This window comes from Haematobia irritans, chromosome 2 (genome assembly GCF_050003625.1).
Source record: "Haematobia irritans isolate KBUSLIRL chromosome 2, ASM5000362v1, whole genome shotgun sequence".
NCBI classification, from domain to species: domain Eukaryota; kingdom Metazoa; phylum Arthropoda; class Insecta; order Diptera; family Muscidae; genus Haematobia; species Haematobia irritans.
The window spans coordinates 172,179,728-172,199,974 of NC_134398.1; the positions used below are offsets into that span (position 1 = coordinate 172,179,728).

Consider the following 20,247-nt stretch of genomic DNA (forward strand, 5'->3'; position numbering starts at 1 on the left):
AAAAAGAATCCGTCGCCACAGCCAAACCAGCCAACGCTTTGAGCTCATATTGGATATATAACATCATGGTAGGGTTATTTTCCAAAAACCGTATCCAGATATTTGGAAAATGGTTCTGGAAAAATGTTTGACACTCAATTTGGTCAAATATTTGCCTAGCCTAAGAGTGTATTTTACACTCTTTACTTAAAATTGCTGAAAAGTACACGAACGGTATCCAGTAACTATTTACACATTGAAAATTTCAGCTGCGAAAACATTGAAAACAAAAAACGAATCCTGTATATTTAAATTCCAATCGTAGTTGCCGAACATGTACATTGTATTGGTACTTTGTTTGTTATCAATAACCCGCTGGCAACGTATGCTATGGTTTGCAAGATTTTACTGGGAAAAAAAACTCTAGCAAAAACTTGCAATTTCTCTATTTCATAACTGTCAAATGTAGTCTCTCTCCGGCTCTCTTTTGATGACGTTTTGGTGTAAACCAACGACTTCCAGTAAAAATTTGTAATAATTATCAAAAATTATCGGGTTCTCGAACGGATCTATTATAAGTTAAGTCCGAAGGCATAATCGATACTGCTGCATGTTTATGGGATCGATAACACATTTACCGATTATTTAGTCATCGCCGACAAGTCGTATCGATCCGACACACTGTAATCCGCTTTACAGATTATCAGTTATTCCGGACGACAGTGCTCGCGTCGAACATATCCCATATATTGTGCACATTATAAGTTAAGTCCGAAGGCATAATCGATACTGCTGCATGTTTATGGGATCGATAACACATTTACCGATTATTTAGTCATCGCCGACAAGTCGTATCGATCCGACACACTGTAAGATTCTTTATAAACACCGACATTCCGTCCGGAATAACTGATAACCTGTAAATCGCATAATGTGAATGGGTTATTAGACAAATTTTAATGTCAAGTTGCACAGTAAAGGTGCGTGGTGGGAGACTTTTTGACCTCTCTAGCCACGGTTATGGCTGACCACATTTCTCATTTTAAATGAAAATAATATTCACATTTTGGGTTTTAAATATGTAATTTGTTTTATTGATTTTTTCCAAATGTAATTTAGTTTTAAAACTTGCTTTTTGCTTTTGTCTTACGAGTACACATAATTATTTGTTTTTTTTTTTTATTGAGAAATTGCATTTAATGGCCATTAAACAATAAAAAATATTCGGATCATAATTATAACATTGTTGTTTGATGTTTTGTTTATTGTTTTTGTGGCGTGGTTTATGTAAAGTTTTTATTGAAATTTTTTTTGTTGTATATTTTTTATTTACTCTCACTTATAGAAGAAACTACTGCTTAATACAAAATACACATTTTCATATTTTATAATTCGAGAAGAAATAAACGAGGGAAGGGTTTTTATAAATGATATAAACTTGATTTTTTTGTTTTGAGGGGGTGAGGGATGATACTTAGCTCTTACAACAACTGCATATGGCTTCTTGATTCGGTAAAGCAAACAAAATTATTTTTAAATATTTTTTTATTTTTGTTAAATTAAATACTAATTAAATATACATAAGTAAACGCACTAAAAATGAAAAATAGTAACACGGACACATACGAAAGAAGGGGGATAGTTAAAAAATTCACAATAATAAAAAAATTGAAACAAATTTCCAATAAGCTGCTTCGTTGTGGTAAGTTTTCTGGTATTTTGAACAACAAAAGAATTCATGAACGTAAAATGGGGATGTGGTTTTGTATAGCGTTGTTGAGAGGTTTTCTATTGGACCTTTCTTCTATTTAGATTTACAATTATAGCAGTGATAAGTATTTCACTTCGTTTCTTTATGAACAGTTTTCTTGTTTGCAGAATTTTTGTTTGTTTTATAAAATATTTTATTATATTTTGTTTTTCCTTAATATAGTTTAGCAATTTGTTTAATCTTGATGTTGTTTCTGTTTCTGTTTTTCTTTTTTTTTTTGTTTTTGTTTTTGGGTAACTAAAACTAAATGTATTAATTTAAAGTTATAAAAAAGGTAAATAGCGATACTATTACTCTTTTTGGAAGAGGTACGTTTTTCCGATATTTGGAAAAATTATTTGAATTGTCTTTCGCTTCATTTTCTTCTTTACCTTTTTGCCAAACGCAAATTAATAGTTTAAAATAAAAATTTAAAAAAGGACAAATAAAATTTTAAAATTAAAACTAAAAATTACGCAGTTTTACATTTTTTAGCACACGGAGGCTGAGGCAGCTGTTGCAAATCAGCGTCTAGTCAAGCGACATTCAAAGGTTTAGCCTGCTCCCATGAGAAAACTTCGCGGCCGAAATGACCATAAGTACTTGTGCGCTGGTAGATGGGTTTCTTCAAATCGAGATCCCTGCAAAGAGGAACAAACATTACAATATTTTACCATTCTAAAACTGACATTTTAAGTTTGCACTCACTTCACAATTTTGCCGGGTCTCAAATCGAAATTGGTCTTGATGATTTGCAACAATTCTTTTTGGGATTTGTGTGAAGTGCCATAATCGAAGACTGTAATGGACAATGGTTCGGCCAAACCAATGGCATATGACACCTGAACCAAACAACGCTTACAGAGACCAGCCTTAACCAACGATTTGGCTACCCAACGTGCAGCATAAGCGGCCGATCTATCGACTTTAGTGTAATCTTTGCCAGAGAAAGCACCACCACCATGGGCACCCCAACCACCATAGGTATCGACAATAATTTTGCGACCCGTCAAACCGGCATCACCCATAGGTCCTCCGATGACAAACAAACCGCATGGATTTATGTGAACAATGGTATTGGCATCGAAATATTTGGCGGGAATGACTACTTTCACAACTTTATTCATAACCTCTGTACGTAAATCATCGAGTGTGATCTTTTCGGAGTGTTGCATGGAAATGACAATGGTATGGACACGTTTGGGTATGGCAGCACCAGCATTGAAGAGATATTCGCAGGTGATCTAAAATAGAGAAAACAACAATTAAAAGTGGGCATATCGGAGATATATATTTGTTAAGTGCCTATAGGATTTCCATATGTATGTTCTTATTATATATAGGGGAAAGTCGGAGTAAAAGAAAAATTTATATTGAACGTCTCAGCTATTTCATTGAGAGATTCTCTGCAGTTTATGTCTGTTTTTCATTTTTGATCTTAGTGGTCTTTTTTGACAATAACTTATTGTCACTGTAGTTAAATCCAATAAACTGTCCAGAACTCAAGTGGGTGGAAAGTATTCAAATCAAATCGAGTGACTTCGTTATCGAAAAAATGTTCAATAACCCGCCAGATCATAAACCACACCAAACAATCACACGTTGCAAAGGCTTATCAACTATAACTCTTGTATTTATCCCCTCTCACTAATGCTGCTGCAATTTTTGAGTATTTCAAACGTGGTTTCGTCATAATGTGAAACGCCGTTCAAATTCGGTCATTGAGTTCAACATGAAATTGGGCAATACTCAGCAATAAGAGAGACGTTCGCCACTGTAGCGTCACAATGAAATTGAGCCTGAAATAACGGGCTACCACTTGGATTTGTCAAGTCCCAGATGCGTCGTTCATAGTATAAGTTTTTCAGGACGAAATGCCTGTTTTGTAAAGAATCATACAGTGTGACCAAACGCTAAGAATCGATAAATGTGTTAGCGACCACATTATCCAGATGCAGTATCGATAACGGCGTCGAACATAAATGATGGCATCGAAGAGTTGAACACGGTAATATCGTACGGTTAAACTGATAATATGAGCGGCGCATTAAGCGCCGTCCAGACTATAAGTTTATCCGGACGATAGTGCTCATGTCAAACATTTCCCAGATATTGGCCACACTATAAGTTATATTCAAAGACAATCGATACTGCAGCTTGTTACTGTGAGCGCTAACACATTTATCGATATTTTACGTACCTCCGACGAATCTTAAGGGGACCTTATACGGTCGGATAAACCCTGCGACACAACACGTTGCGGCGACAAATCCACAAGTATAAGGCCATGTTCGCGTGTTGCGGGGACATGTTGGCATAAAATCAAAACATCTTTGATTTTTTCTGGTTGGGAGTCACAAATCTTCACGTATAAGGGGATGTTCGCCATTTGCGAAAACAAATTTATTTTCATAATTAAAACAAGCATTTCAGTCGATCGACATACAGAAACAGGCTGTTAGTTAATGTGGTCAACGGTTATGCATCCAAAAACGGGTCGTAAGCGTAGTGTGGCGTGTCAGCTGTTTGTTTTTGATATACGACAGCCCATACAAACGATTACCCAACGTTTGCACAACGTAAACGTGTCGTAAGATTCAAAGGGCTGGTTATGTATCCAAAAACGGGTCGTAAGCGTAGTGTGGCGTGTCAGCTGTTTGTTTTTAATATACGACAGCCCATACAAACGATTACCCAACGTTTGCACAAGGTAAACGTGTCGTAAGATTCAGAAAATAAACAAAAATTTACGTATCGTTGTCCTACCAGCTGATCAAAAAATAAGCGTCATCGATTGAAAGAAGAAAGACAATACTACCACCCTGTTTCTGTATGTCGATCGAGCTCTATCGATCGTCTTAAACACAGAAAAAAAAATTCACGAAAAATTTTCCAATTAAAATTTTAATTGAGTTTTAAAAAATATTCAATTAAAAATTTAATTGAATCAACAAATTTTTTAATTGAAACAAAAATCAATCACAAAAATTAATAGTATCAATTAATTTTTTAATTGGATCAATTAATTTTTTAATTGACCTTCAATTAATTTTTTAATTGATACTATCATTTCTGTGATTGAAGACATTTCAATTAAAAAATTAATTGGATCAATTAATTTCGTGATTGAATCAGAAATTTTTTTTTGTGTGAATGCATAGAAACAGCTGATTTTTTGGTTGTAAATTCAGCTGTTTGTTTCCATTTCAGTCGATCGACATATCGAAACAGGCTGTACATTTTTTAATGAAATAAAAAATTGAATTTTTTCCGGTTTTAGATTCCCGTTAGTGGGGTAGGTATTCGACCAACCCCACTAACGTGGAATCTAAATCCGAAACAAAAGAAGAAAAATGCGAATTTTTATTTCATTAAAAATGTAGTATTGTGTTGTTTTCGGTTAAAATGGACGATGAGAAATTAACATTTTTCGTGAAATTAATTTTAAATGAATGAAACAAACTTTTTTCTGCCAGTTCTTGATAGTTTGTTGGTACGTGTTTTGTTGGCTAATCGCCAAAAATTCATACGTTGCCGTTATGTTACGGCTACGCTACATTTTTAGATGCATAACCAGGCCTTAACGGGTTGCCACTGTAATCTAGAGTAATCAAACCCGGCAGTAGTAAGTTTGCTGTAGTAGGAAAAGGAATTGACATCAATTTCGGCAGACAAAAACCTTACTTCTTGTTGTCTTATTTTTGTTGTTTTATTGTGATTTCTTTTTGAGTCTCTAGATGCTATTTCATTAAAGATAACTAATACTGAGTTTTGAAAATTTGTTGATAGATTTACATAAAGCTACAATATATGTTCACATAAGTGAGCAAATATATCGACAAATTAGCCTTACCTGTGTCTTTGAATCAGGACGAGCCCACCAGAAGTCACCAGAACGACGCAATTCAGCAATCTTTTCATTCAATTTATGTGCCAAGACAACAGTCAAGGGCATGCATTCCTCAGTTTCATCGGTTGCATAACCAAACATAATACCCTTGATTTTTTTGGAAAGAATAAAAAAATTAAAAACAATTAGAATTTAAATCGTCTATTCTAAGATCAAATTACATCAATATAAAACATGAATTATTTGTATTATCTATAGGTGTTATGTTACAGAAAGGAAAAGAAAGAACGCAGTTAAAAGCAGTAGAAAGCGTATGTTGGAAATGAACGTAAGCCATGAATTGAATGAAATGTTGAGTAGTGTTACATCTAATGAATTTGGTTAGTAAGATAATACATACACACTGCGTTAAATGTTTTAAAAATGTCATAACTTAATCAACACTTTGCTAAGGATGTGTTTTTTCTCTTTCCATTCTTAGAGATAATACGAGTTTTATTATTTATTATATATATTATTTCTTGGTATTAAGTTTGAATTACATTCCATCGTCAATCTGCCCGTTGATTGAAGAATTGAATTTTTTCTTTGAATGCGCAGCTCAGTTACGAGTGAAGTAGCAAAAATCCAATCTTACGTCAAAGGACGGATTAAAGCATGGTATGTAATTGCAATTTTAAATCTCAAAAAAAAGTCGTGATTACTTTTAACAACCCAGCAAAAAAATCTTGAAGTTCTTCTCAAGGCACAACTTTAAGAGAACTTCTAAAAATGTTCTCCCAAAGATGTTCTTTATTTTATCTGCACAGGAAGCTGATTTGAGTCAATTTTTTATAACTCGCTTTTTTCATATTTTTAATGGGAAATTTAAATTTTTTTGTTTCAAATGGTTAAAAACAGATTAAGAATAAATAAAATAATACAATTTTTTTTAAATTTTTACGAAAAAAAGCTAAATCCATTCTAGAAAATATGCGAGTTTTTGAAAATATTTGATGTCAAACGTTCCAAACAAGCGTTAGAATTCATTAAAAGTCATGAAAATTTTTAAAATTTATTTATTTGTCAAAATTTCACATAATGACAAGTGGGTAAAAAATTACTAAAATGGTACAAAGAATTTAAATTTAGTTGAAAAAATGCTATATTTTTTGAATTTGAAATTTTTGAAATTTATTTATTTGTCAAAATTTCACAAAATTTCTTAATTCACAAACACTGAATTCGCATAACTCCTTAAGAAGTGATGCAAATTCATTGCAACGGCTTTTGAAATGGTGGACATTCGTTCTATGACGAGCCCATGTTAAATTCATCGCTTCTGTGCCAATTTTGCAGCACTTCCGGATCCAAAAAGAACATTTTCACTACTTTTTTGGTGACGCTTTTTTTGCTGGGAATATATAATTTTGAGTTATGACATTCTTAAATAACTTCTAAATATATACTAATAAACCATGAAGAAAAATATGCTATATGTGAACCAATTTCATTTTTGTGAAACCCAATTGAACAAATCTTCTTGAGATTACAACATATAAATCTCAAACTACAAATTTTGAATTAAAAAAAAAATTGTGTCAAAAAAAGTACAAACACCGAGATAAGAGGGAATACATAGGTGGTATAGTGTTTTTGTCAAAACTTGTTATTTGTTCTAAAATTTTGTGAAGAAGTGGTCAATTTTGGCATGGTTATACGAAATAACACATACGATATCCAAAAATAATTTTGAAGAAAACTAATCTAGATTATGTTCTACTAAATAACAAGTCTTTGAAGTTGATGTTATGACAACTTTATTGTATGGATGTGTGCACTAGCAAAATATATAGGTTAAAAAAGAAGAAAAAACAATAAAAAGGCGGCATATTTTAAGCGGCCTAAAGTGAGTGAGGGGAGATAGGAAAGGGAGATCAGTTAGAAACAAAAATTCTGTACAAAGATTTTTTGCTTTGTTTTTTTGTGTTAAATGCAAACATCTACCAACGGAAGCCTGATTAGAAAATAATATAGTTTTTGATTTTTGGGCACACCTGATCTCCGGCACCAATTTCTTCTTCGGCACGATTTACATGCACTCCAGCGGCAATTTCCGGTGATTGCTGATCCAAGGCTAACAAAACGTTGCAAGTTTTATAATCGAAACCTGAGATTTCCATGAGTTTGTTTTTATTTTTATTTTTAATGATTTTAGTTATTTATGTCGAAATGAGATATTATATATGAAAATAAAGAGAAAAAAATATATATGCACACAATAATTGTATTATATTTTTTGTATGTTATCAATATATAACAAAAATATATATCGTCGCTAACATGCTATTTCATATAGATAACCGAAATTTTCCAAAAAGGCGATGTCATGATGGCGTTTAATAAAATCAATTCTGAAAAGTGGTCAGCTTTCGTGATACGTTTGCTATATTAAAATATTAAAATGAACATCTCATCAGTAGACATCTCCCAAATGTGGACAAAATTTAGGCGACAATGGATGCCCACTTTTGAGAGGTTTCACCAATATCGATAAAGAAATCAAGCCATCATCCGTCGTGCTACAAATCCGTTTTGTTTTTAACTAAAAAATGTAAGGTCATCTTTTTACTTATGATTACGATCACACATTTCATTCCAAGTCTATCCTCATCCAATATATTGGAACAATCTGGTTGGTTCAACAGAAGACATTAATCTAGAAGGTTCAGCGGTTAAAACTAGAAGTGCCCATATATAATAGGTACTTTTAGTTAATGTGGTATCACAATGGACTTAATAGTCTAAGTGAGTCTGAAACTTAATCGGGCTGCCACTTTAACCTAACCTAACGTAATATACACAATTATATTAAATAATAAAAACTTTTATTTTAAGGCTAATAATGGAAAACAGCATGGTAGCGACGATATATAAAGACCCCATATCTAATATAATTCTCTTAAATTTTACGACAATCACAAACAAATAATACGGTTTGAAGAGAAGACATCACAACCCACGATGAATTAATTTTAGTTATAAATCTGTCAAAAAAAACCATGCAATTTTGTTTTTGACATCACATGTTGAAAATTTGAATTTAAGAGTCGATTTGGGACTCCACAGTCCTTGAGCTTGATTACAGAATTAAATTCATTAAAAAATTGTCTAAAATGTTTATAATTAAAAATAAAAAAAGATACACTGCAACAAAATGCATTGTCGAATTTATCCAATAAATTTCGAAGACTTGGAATAGTCCTTTTATTTCTTGGCAAAAAATGTTAAAATTCCTTTGATTTACATTTAGGGACATCACATTTCTATATAGACTTTTCCCCAATGATATATATAACATGCTATTTTTTTTTTTTTTTTTGAAATCCCAAATTTTATATATTTTTTTGTTTTGGTTTAATAGATTAGTTGTTCAAACACAATATGGAGAGAAAAAAACGAATGAATTTGCCGACCATGGTATAACATAAATAAATGTGTAATAGAGAGCGAAAAATATCAACATTAAAAATGTTGAGGGCGCCGTTACAAGAATATTGTAGAAAAAGAGAGCAATTGAATGAAATTTTTGTATAGAACCCAATTACAATACCTGATCACCAGCACCAACATCTTCTTGCTCGCGATTGACATGAACACCATTGGCAATATCGGGAGACTGTTGTTCAAGGGCAACAAGTAAATTCAAAGTTTTCCAATCGAAGCCTTTATTGCGTAAAACGAGTTAAAAATAAATTATAGTTTAAAAAAATTCAAAAAACAAACCCCCTCCCATGTAAAAAAAAAACACGACGAAATCAATTGAAATGCCTAGAATGATTGTCAAAAATGATTTCATCCCGCCCCTTTTATCATTTGTAAATATGGATCTTACCCTTTGAAGAATCATCATAGCCAATGTGTTTGACTGTTTCGCGCACAACTTTTTGGTAGTCTACAACAGCTTTTGATGTGATTTCCCCACACAAGAGGATCATACCAGTTTTAGCGACAGTTTCTAAAAAATAAAACAAATTTCGAATTAATATTGTTAAAAACACACATAAATCCACGAAAAATCTAAATCTAAAAATAAAAATAAAATTCGCATATATTTATTGTTAGAATGTTTATTTTTTTAATTTGTTCCAGCACACTTCATACTCCAACCATTAAAAAATCAAATAGCGATGAAAATCTCTTCAACAAAGAAGCAAGGAAGTTTATTTATATTGGCTTCATTAATGTTTATTACAAAATAATACAAAAACAATTATAAATGCAAAAGCAAATTTTAATTCTGAGAAATGTGTCGCCCAAAGAGTCAGGTTACCTCGCCACCAATATGGTCAGACAATAAAATTCTGATATGAAAGGAAATTCATAGTACAATGTCATTGACTACATTGGTTTGTGATGCGGGGAAACTCTAGTCGCTAATCGCAATGTCATATAAAAATTTTTCCAAAGTAATATTGAACTTGACATTCATCTAAAATATTTTTTTCAAGTGCATTGAAAACTAATTCGTTATAGCTGTTGTGGAATCTCAGATTCTGATTTTAATTCAGCGAAATCCCATTGTTTACACATTATTGTAAAACATAAGCAAAAAAATATTATATCATAAGTATAAATGTAAAATTGCAAAAGGAAATAAAATTTATATTGCATTGCACATTGGCTTATGACGTTACGGTTCAATTTAAAATATTTCGTCTATTCAAGAAACAAAATCAATTCCGAAATCGGTGTAAGAATTAGTAATAAACTGGTGTAAACAAATTTAAAAAAAAATGAAGACATTACAATAAGCCAGTAAGGCTAATAATAGCGCATTGTCACTAAAACTAATTAATTACATATAGAGAATCCAAAATAAATGTACCAGGCATACCAGGTCAATGGAAAAGTCGCCGGCCTAACACATAGATACATAGGATTTTTAGTTATCCTATGTATACATCTCATGTATAAATTTGAAAGTTGATTCGAACTTTCGATTTTTTCATAATTTGGCAATGTGGTCTTTTCGAGATTCAGACATTGTTTTTCAAAATTTAGAAAAGTCGACTTTTCCACTTTTCTACATTTATAGCCTTAATAGTAATCCGAACAAAAATCCGATTTTTTTTTTTCAAAATTTGTAAAAGTCCCCGTGTAGTTTTTTTAATTTTTTTTTTAGTTCGACTTTTTCTAAATTTAAAAAAAAAAATAAAAAACTTTAAAATATTGATAAAAATCTTCTTTCCATTTTGGAAATTTGAAAATGTCGACTTTTTGTTTTTTATTTTTTTTTTTTAATTTGGACAAGTACATTTTTTTTAAACTTTTTTTTTAATTTGGTAAAGTTAACTTTTCCATTTTTTTGATAAAAGTTTGATTTTTGGCTTTTATGGCCATAATAGTAATCTAAACAAAAAGGTAAATTTTTTCAAAAATTTGTAATAGACCACATTTGTACTTTTTTAAAGGTCTACTTTCATCTTTTGGGACCATTGAAAAGTCGATTTAATTCGAACAAAGTAAAATTCGATTAGAAAAACTTGAAGATTACCAACTCCGATTTACGACGTTGACAAAATCCCCATTATTTGAGAAATTAATTTTTGACTTTTTTTATACATGTATGAAAAAATCTGTAATAATAGCCCAATAAATAAGCCGTTACTGCACAGAAAAAATATCGCCAACATTTTTTTTTTTATATTCAATTAAAAATGTAATTGGTTCAAAATTTTTAATTGACACAAAATTCAACCATAAAAAAATAATTATATCAATTAACTTTTTAATTGGAACAACTAATTTTTTAATTGACTTTAGTGGTTGATACTATAATTTCTGTGACTGAAGACATTCTGATTAAAAATGATCAATTAATTTCTTGATTAAAGACAATATATTTTTTCTGTGTAAGTTATGGTAAATGTTTTAAATGCGCATTATTGCTGATAAATGCGCACTCTACATGTTTTATATATAAAAAAACAGAATTTTAAAGAAATTCTCTATTAAATGCTATTTGGACAAAATGTTGCTAATAGTGTTTTAGTTTAAATCCCAGACACCAAAGCAAAATTTTTTGTCGGTGGCTGGACTCTACAACTATACTGGCGACATTTCTGAGTATTGCAGCATTTAAAAACTCCTCTAAAAGTCATGGACCATACTACGAGTATAGCTGATCGAGAGGGAGCTAAGCTCTATTATGTTCTACTTAAGAAACATGTAAAAAAATGAATCGAGTTTTTTATTGACTAGTAATTTTTTAATGAATTTAATTTGACGATATGTTTTTTATTCAAGTTCAAAGAAAAAAAAAAACAAATAATAATAATTCTTAAAAATCTAATATCTATATATTTTAATAGAATAACATAGAACATGACATATTCCTCAGATTTACTTGCATTCAACTAATGAAAATGAAATCTTTGCAATTCTTGTCATTTGCAAAGAATTTAAGCACGTGCTATTCATTTTCGTTATATCTGATTTAATTCACTTAAAGCTTCCTCGCACAAATGAGATCCTAATTCATGTTTCTTTATTTAAAATAAATTTTCTTGAAAATAAAATTAAATGAAAATAAAGAAATATTTACCACATGCAACTTTTGCATCGGGATCTTGTTTTAAATGGGCATCCAAAATAGCGTCACTAATTTGATCACACATCTTATCTATAAAAGAAAAAGAAAAGAAAAAAACATTGAAAATTTTTGTATAGAATATGTATGTATACAAAAGTACATAGTTATAAATAAATATTAAGCAAAATACTATTCCATTTGTACTGCAGGCGTGAGCGAAAATTTTACAACTACAATCAAACTATGGGAAGCTTGCAACACGAGATATCGCACGCGCATTTAAAATTTCGTGGATAAATATGAATGAGACAATGAAAGGAGTCAAAATTGCACTGTCAAACATTTGTGTGTGTGTAATTTAATGCCCAATGTGTCTAGAATCCGAAACTAAACAGTGTGCACTTAGTTCAGTGTCACAATATATAATCAAAGATTTGCAATGAAATTTGAAACCCTCTTGCAGATATACATATGACAGAGAACAGAAAACCAGTCGAGAAGCTATATAATTACCTTCCCTACCTATGTTATATATGGGGCCATAGCGACGACATAGAATATAATATAGAACCTTGTAAGACATGTATTTTTCGATGACGATGTTTTAAAATTTGCGAGACATTTGAACAACAACGACAAAAACAACAAGTATATATGACGGTAAGTTCGGCCAGGCCGAATCTTATGTACCCTCCACCATGGATTGCGTAGAAACTTCTACGAAAGACTGTCATCCACAATCGAATTAATTGGGTTGTGGTATCTTAAAACTTCTTAACATCGTTTTCTAAATTGTGAGTTAGTCCATACTTGGTATATATTAGACAAAAAAGGTATGTATAAGTAAATAATAAAATAATAAAAATAATTACGAATCGATATGGACTTTTGCACGGTACATAGAGAGCCAGAATTGAAATATGGGGTCGCTTATATGGGGGCTTTATAGAATTATGAACTTGATATGGACCAATTTTTGTGTGATTGGGGATCGATTTATCTGAGGGCTATATATAACTATAAACCGATATGGACCTAGTTAGGCATGGTTGTTAACGGCCATATACTAGCACAATGTACCAAATTTCAACTCACTCGGATGAAATTTGCTCTTCCAAGAGGCCCCCATATAAACCGATCCCGAGCCCAAATCTCGGGATCGGTTTTTATGGGGGCTATATATGATTATGGACTGATATGGACCTCTTTTGTCATGGTTGTTAAATATCATATACTACCACCACGTACCAAATTTCAACCAGATCGGATGAATTTTGCTTCTCCAAAAGCTACCGGAGGTCAAATCTGGGGATCGGTTTATATGGGGGCTATATATGTAATTATGGTCTGATATGAACCAATTCCTACATGGTTGGTGGATACCATATACTAACATCATGTACCAAATTTCAACCGAATCGGATGGATTTTGGTCTTCCAAAGGGCTCCGGAGGTCAAATCTGGGGATCGGTTTATATGGGGCCTGTATATAATTAATGACCGGTTTCAACCAATTTTTGCATGGGTGTTTGAGGCCATATATTAACACCACGTACCAAATTTCAACTGAATCAGGTGAATTTTGGTCTTCCAAGAGGCTCCGCAAGCCAAATCGGGGGATCGGTTTATATGGGGGCTATATATAATTATGGACCGATGTGGATCAATTTCTGCATGGTTGTTAGATACCATATACTAACACCATGTACAAAATTTCAGCCGGATCGGATGAAATTTGTTTCTCTTAGAGCAATCGCAAGCCAAATTTGGGGGTCCGTTTATATGGGGGCTATACGTAAAAGTGGACTGATATGGCCCAGTTCCAATACTATCCGACCTACATCAATAAAAACTACTTGTGCCAAGTTTCAAGTCAATAGCTTGTTTCCTTCGGAAGTTAGCGTGATTTCAACAGACGGACGGACATGCTCAGATCGACTCAGAATTTCATCACGACCCAGAATATATATACTTTATGGGGTCTTAGAGCAATATTTTGATGTGTTACAAACGGAATGACAAAGTTAATATACCCCCATCCGATGGTGGAGGGTATAAAAACGAAACGAATGGATATGGTGAACATAGAACTAATTGGCACAAGCGCCAAGTTAAAATCTTCCCAAAAAGAATTATAGCAAAAAAAAAAAAACAAAAAAGGAAGCACACCACTTTGAAATGAACCATGCTATAAATGAAATTTGAGATTATTTTCAAAACAAACAAACAAACCAAAACAAAAAACAAAAAAAAAAAACAAAAATTAAACAAATTCAAAAACCCCGTCTAGTAGTACCACAAAGAAAGAACATAATTCATATGAATAAATCATGTTTGTTGTCCCGCAACTTTTAATAGACATTATTATCATTGTTATTCTCTTCTTTATTATTATAAATCAATACAAGATCTACTTTCGAAAAGTTCAATAAAATAATTAGAGGATTAAACTATTATGTATACGTATACATGTATAATTGAATCATTCCTTATAGTTGGAATTAGAGAGATGGTGATAAGAAATGAAAGAAATGTTAAAACGCAAATGTGGTCATTGTACGTTTGACCAATATCTCGATAACAGCAGCAAAAAAAGGAATCCAGCCATTAAAAAAATTATAATATTTCAATTTAAAAACCATAATCTTTTGTTTTTTGAAGACAAACTTTAAGTACAATGCCATGATTTAAGAAGCAGAAATGTATAAAATTTTTATTAGTAACAACATCCAACATAATTAGCTTTCACGATTTTATTGGTTCACTTTTGTATATGTAAGAATACCTTGATAAATCTTATAGGTCGATAACGTAAACCTTTTTCCTAATTTATTTCGCGATTGCGAGCGATTCTGGTAATGGAATTCAGAATATGCCCAATTGATTTCTATTAAAAAAACTATTTTCTTATGACACCGGCGAAAAGGGTATCATTGACTAAAATAAGCAACGTCTTCCAGATAAGAAGAGATCAAATTATATTACGACTTTTCTAATCTCTATTCTTTAAATTTTTGTAATAATTTCAATTAATACCGGTATTATTCCATGCTATACACATGCACTCATACTTAATTGAGCAATAAAATTAATTTAAAATCAAGTTTAATGTCAAAGCGATAATACATATTTGAAAAAAAAAAAAAAACAAATTGAATAGATTTATTGTTCCTCCTGATAATGGAATGTTTATAACAAACCAAAAAAATGTATTTTAAGTGGGTACCTATATTTTAAAGGTAAGAAGAATAAAACAAAACAAAGCCAAAACATTTGACTACCAAACAAACTGGAACCAACCATATCAGCAAAAGACAAGAATACATCGCAATACAAAAAAAAAAATAATAAAAACAAATAAAAACAATTGAAAAAGAATCCATGGGAAAGTATAGAAGAAATACCAATAAGGTTTAAAAACACGTGGTTTCACCAATCGACCAATAGTCGTCATAACATCATACTCATTTATTTATCTCTGTATATACATAGGAGGTTCCAACAGTGCTGCGTGTTTGTTTGTTTTTTTTCACGTTTAGCGGGAATATACATATGTATATCTATTATAAGGTGGAAAGAGAACAGGTGAAGGGAGAACTGAAAACATTTTTCAAATGGCAAAGGCTCAACTCTCACACTATCTTTGCGTTATGCGATAACAAAAAGATACGAATACGATCATTATATGCGATTTTGTGTTTTGTTTTGATCGGCAAATTCTACCGGAAAACAGAGCTACGGCCTAAAATAGTATCAATACTAATCGAAATCTCTTTATTACTGGCCAATTGATAACTTAGATCCACTAGTATTAAATTCATATAATTGTCAATTAGACCTAGCACCTTCAAAAAATTATTTTATAAATAATAGTATGAAGCACGTTTTTTTTATTAAAAAAGAATAAGAAGGAATTGACTATTTTAATAAAATATTGAAGAAATTAAGCTAAAGAACATCAAGACGAGATTTCAGACCCTGCCAGAAAAAAGAAACCTTCCATAAGTGAGACCAATTTTAAGTAGAGTACAATAAAAATGGCTTTGAAAATTTGTAAGATTATCACAAATGTAGAAAATAATGTTTAAAAATTTTTAAAAACGTACATTTCATTTAATATGGTATTCACTGAATTTTGTCCCCTTATAGGTTCTATACATATTTTTTATGCAATGGCAAATGACAGCTGAAATCTAGTTAAAGTGGATTTTAGAAATTGTGATGTGAATTCCGTATTAGAATTTCTCTGAGTCAAAAATAAAAAACAGTAATTTAAAACGAAATTAAAAAAAAACTATAATATGTTGTCATTTGTATATAGCAATTTATATCAGAATTCGATAATTTCATTTACCGAACGCAGAATTTTCTCATGACAAAAAAACCGTAGTGGACTTGAAGGGCTTCATCCAAATGCGTTTATATTTAATTTTAGAAGTATACTATATATTAAGATGTTAAACGAATTTGAATGCTACAGTAAATGCGTTAAACTTATACATTAAAAGAAACGATATCCCTTTTAGTGTGGCGAACACTGATACTACACAGAAAAAAATTTCACGAAAATTTTTCCAATTAAAATCTTAATTGAGTTTTAAACAATAATTCAATTAATAAATTAATTGATTCAACAAATTTTTTAATTGAAACAAAAATCAATCACACAAATTAATAGTATAAATTAATTTGTTAATTGGATCAATTAATTTTTTAATTGATACTATCATTTCTGTAATTGAAGACATTTCAATTAAAAAAATAATTGAATCAATTAATTTCGTGATTGAATCTGACAATTTTTTTGTGTGTATGTAAAAGTTATTTACATATCCAAGTAGTCCAGTTTTACATTTTTATACCTCCACCATAGAATGGTGACGGGGTATAATAAGTTTGTCATTCAGTTTGTAACACATCGAAATATCGATTTCCGACTATATAACGTGTATATATTCTTGATCAGGGAGAAATTCTAAGACGATATAACCATGTCCGTCTGTCTGTTGTAATCACGACACAGTTTTCAATAATGGAGCTATCGTCCTGAAATTTGGCACAGATTCGTCTTTTGTTTGCAGGCAGGTCAAGTTCGAAGATTGGCTATATCGGTCCAGGCTTTGTTATAGTCCCCATATAAACCGACCTCCCGATTTGGGGTCTTGGGCTTATAGAAAAAGTAGATTTTATCAAATTCGCCTGAAATTTAAAATTTAGGACCATAAAGAGGTGTGTCAAAAATTGTGCCTATCGGTCCATGTTTTGGTATAGCCCCCATATAGACCGATCTCCTGATGTTACTTCTTGGGCTTCTAGAATCCGCAGTTTTTATCCGATTTCCCTGAAATTGGAAATCTGGAGATATTTTCGGACCATAAAGGGGTGTGCCAAAAATGGTGTTTATCGGTCCATGTTTTGGTATAGCCCCTATATAAACCGATCCCCCGATTTGGGGTCTTGGGCTTCTAGAAACCGTATTTTCTATCCGATATGCCTGAAATTGGAAATCTAGAGGGATTTTAGAACCATAAATAAGTGTGCCGAAAATGGTGTCTATCGGTCCATGTTTTGGTATAGCCCTCATATAGACCTATCTCTTAATTTTACTTCTTGGGCTTCTAGAAACCGTATTTTCAATACGATTTTTCTGAAATTGGAAATCTATAGGTGTGTCGAAAATGAGGTGTATCGGTCCATGTTTTGGTATGGCCCCCATATAAACCGACCCCCCGACTGGGGACTTCTAGAAACCCTATTTTCTATCCGATTTGCCTGGAATTCGAAATCTAGAGGTATGTTAGAACCATAAAAAGGTGTGCCGAATATGGTGTGTATCGATCTATGGTTTGCTATAGCCTCATATAGACCGATCTCCCGATTTTACTTCTTAAGCTTCTAGAAACCATAATTTTTATTCAATTTGCTTGAAAATTGAAATCTAGAGGTTTTTGAGGATTCCGAATAAATTGTGTATCGGTATAGATTTTGACATATCCCTCTTATAAACCCGCCCTCCGATTTGGCGTCTAAATTCTGTAAGTTTTTCAGAACCACAACTAAGTGTGCTGAATTTTGTGTATCGTTGCATAATTTTGGCATGGCACCCATATAGATTGATTTCCCGATTTAACTCCTTGGGCTTATATAAACCTTAGTTTTTATCCGATTTTCCTGATATTGTAACGGATTAAGTTTTTATCGCTCCATTTGGTAAGGCCTCCATATAGACCGATTTCACTTCTTGAGGGTATAAAAGGCGTACTGATCATGAAAGTTGCTTGAAACTGAAAGTAAAATATCCAAACCTATAGATTTTAGATTTCAAATCAAGGCGTTATTTAATAATTTCTATAGATTATGATTCTATACATTGTGACACGATACGACGAAGAGTTTTCAAAGGTAACTGTTATATGTGATTCTTGGTGGAGGTATTTAAGATTCGGCCTGGCCGAACTTCTTGCTGTATATACTTGTTTAATGATAAATCTAGAATTTTGTATATGTTGTCATATTATCCGACTATATTCCAACAAACTAATTTTTCGTCAGGCTTAATAGAAAATGTTTGCTATATTTGTTATTTCAATTGATATTTCACAGGATTAAAGGCCTTTTAAATATGAAAAAAATTGACCTTATATAACGAAGGCAGATATAAATCACTAAATATGCTATTCAGAAAATTGGGATACTTTGTTTTGGGATCAAAGCGCTCCTTTTGAATGTTACATATGTACAAGTACACAAACTTATTACTCTATCAAGTACTTTGAAATTGTTTGTATTGAATAATGTTAAAATACTAAATTAATAATAGTAATAGCTCATTCACATTAGGCTAGAAATCTTCTAAAAGTGATTTCGAATATAAATTTAATTGCAAAAATACTAAAATGGTCATATTGGTTGATACACACAGAAATGCAAAAACTTAGTACATAATACTAAATTTCATGAAGTTTGGAACCAAAGTCTTATCGGGATCTATCTCAAGACGTAACTATCACAGTTGCATTTATATTCTCTGAAACTTAGTAATACTAAATTTCATGAAGTTTGGAACCGAAGTCTTATCGGGATCTATCTCAAGTCGTAACTATTACAGTTGCATTTTATATTCTCTGCATAAACAATCATCCACACTGGATTTCAAAAATAAAATTTTCTATTTGATTTAAGAGAAATGTTTCAATTGACTGATTTTGACAAAAGTACATATTTTAATTAAATTTCATATTGAACTTAAAGAAAGTTGAAAAGGCTACAAATGTGTCGTGGGGGTACATCGGTATTTATTTTACTCAAATAGTACAAGTACAAATGTCAACTTAATCAATCGTGATATGACTAAAAATGCGTCCCAAGCCACTTTGATTGCTAAAATATTTTTCTCTGGACATGTCCCTGAGAGCTTTGTCGCGTCTCCTTCGGGGTGTTGCAAACATATGCCCTAACTTGTAATATCCTGACCTACAGATTTTCATTTCCGAGAGATTACCGAGATTTATGTTCCATTTCCTCTGAAAATAGTTCAGAACAAATGCATTGACACCTTCTGTAGCCATTGTGGATTAGAAAGTGTACAGTATATGGAAAAATAGAATAAGTTACTCTCAAATAAATTATCTTCGGTCATTCCTATGATATCTTTAATATCAATTTTGTGTCAATACGTCGAAAATAATAGCAATTTTCTTAAAACCCAAAAGAATGGAAAATTGAACAATGGTCAATATGTTTTGAATTGAGACAATGTATACCACATATAATAGACACACAAATGCGCCACACAGGTTGTTTCTGTTGGTACATGTGTAAATGGTATTCCTTAACTTCAATGTCCGGCAACATTAACAAGTAAAATCAACAGTAAAATCCCAGTCGTCGTATTCTTAATAAACATATGTAACAACTAAAACCTAACAACACATTAGAAACCATCCATTAATTCTGGGATGGAAAAGACGGAGGTTGGCGAAAAAAAAAAAAAAAACAAAAATAAAAAGCAAACGCAAAAGGTATAAGAAAATAGAACCACAATATTCTAACGAGCAAACACAGAAAACACACAAAAGCAAGGAAGAAATAAAT

The 20,247-nt window shown here is 31.7% G+C and overlaps 1 protein-coding gene and 1 long non-coding RNA gene across 5 annotated transcripts in view; one reads left to right on the plus strand and one right to left on the minus strand.

Annotated features, from left to right (window-relative positions):
- Window positions 1-1,506: 1,506 nt before the first annotated feature.
- Window positions 1,507-20,247, minus strand: part of Sam-S (S-adenosylmethionine Synthetase) — a 30,082-nt gene continuing 11,341 nt past the window's right edge. For 3 of the 4 annotated variants that reach the window (XM_075296819.1, XM_075296818.1, XM_075296817.1), the window contains exons 3-8: window positions 12,166-12,243; window positions 9,454-9,576; window positions 9,172-9,284; window positions 5,583-5,726; window positions 2,438-2,973; window positions 1,507-2,370 (exon numbers count right to left, since the gene is read on the minus strand). In XM_075296819.1, coding sequence (XP_075152934.1) covers window positions 2,265-2,370; window positions 2,438-2,973; window positions 5,583-5,726; window positions 9,172-9,284; window positions 9,454-9,576; window positions 12,166-12,243 — 1,100 coding nt within the window. In that variant the 3' untranslated portion in view covers window positions 1,507-2,264. Of the gene's footprint in view, window positions 2,371-2,437; window positions 2,974-5,582; window positions 5,727-7,615; window positions 7,729-9,171; window positions 9,285-9,453; window positions 9,577-12,165; window positions 12,244-20,247 lie in introns of all 4 variants that reach the window. The other variant, XM_075296820.1, reaches the window with a different exon arrangement.
- On the plus strand, window positions 5,723-9,672 carry LOC142226695 (uncharacterized). Its single transcript, XR_012719727.1, has 2 exons — window positions 5,723-5,959; window positions 8,983-9,672. It is a non-coding gene; the product is annotated as an uncharacterized LOC142226695 (long non-coding RNA).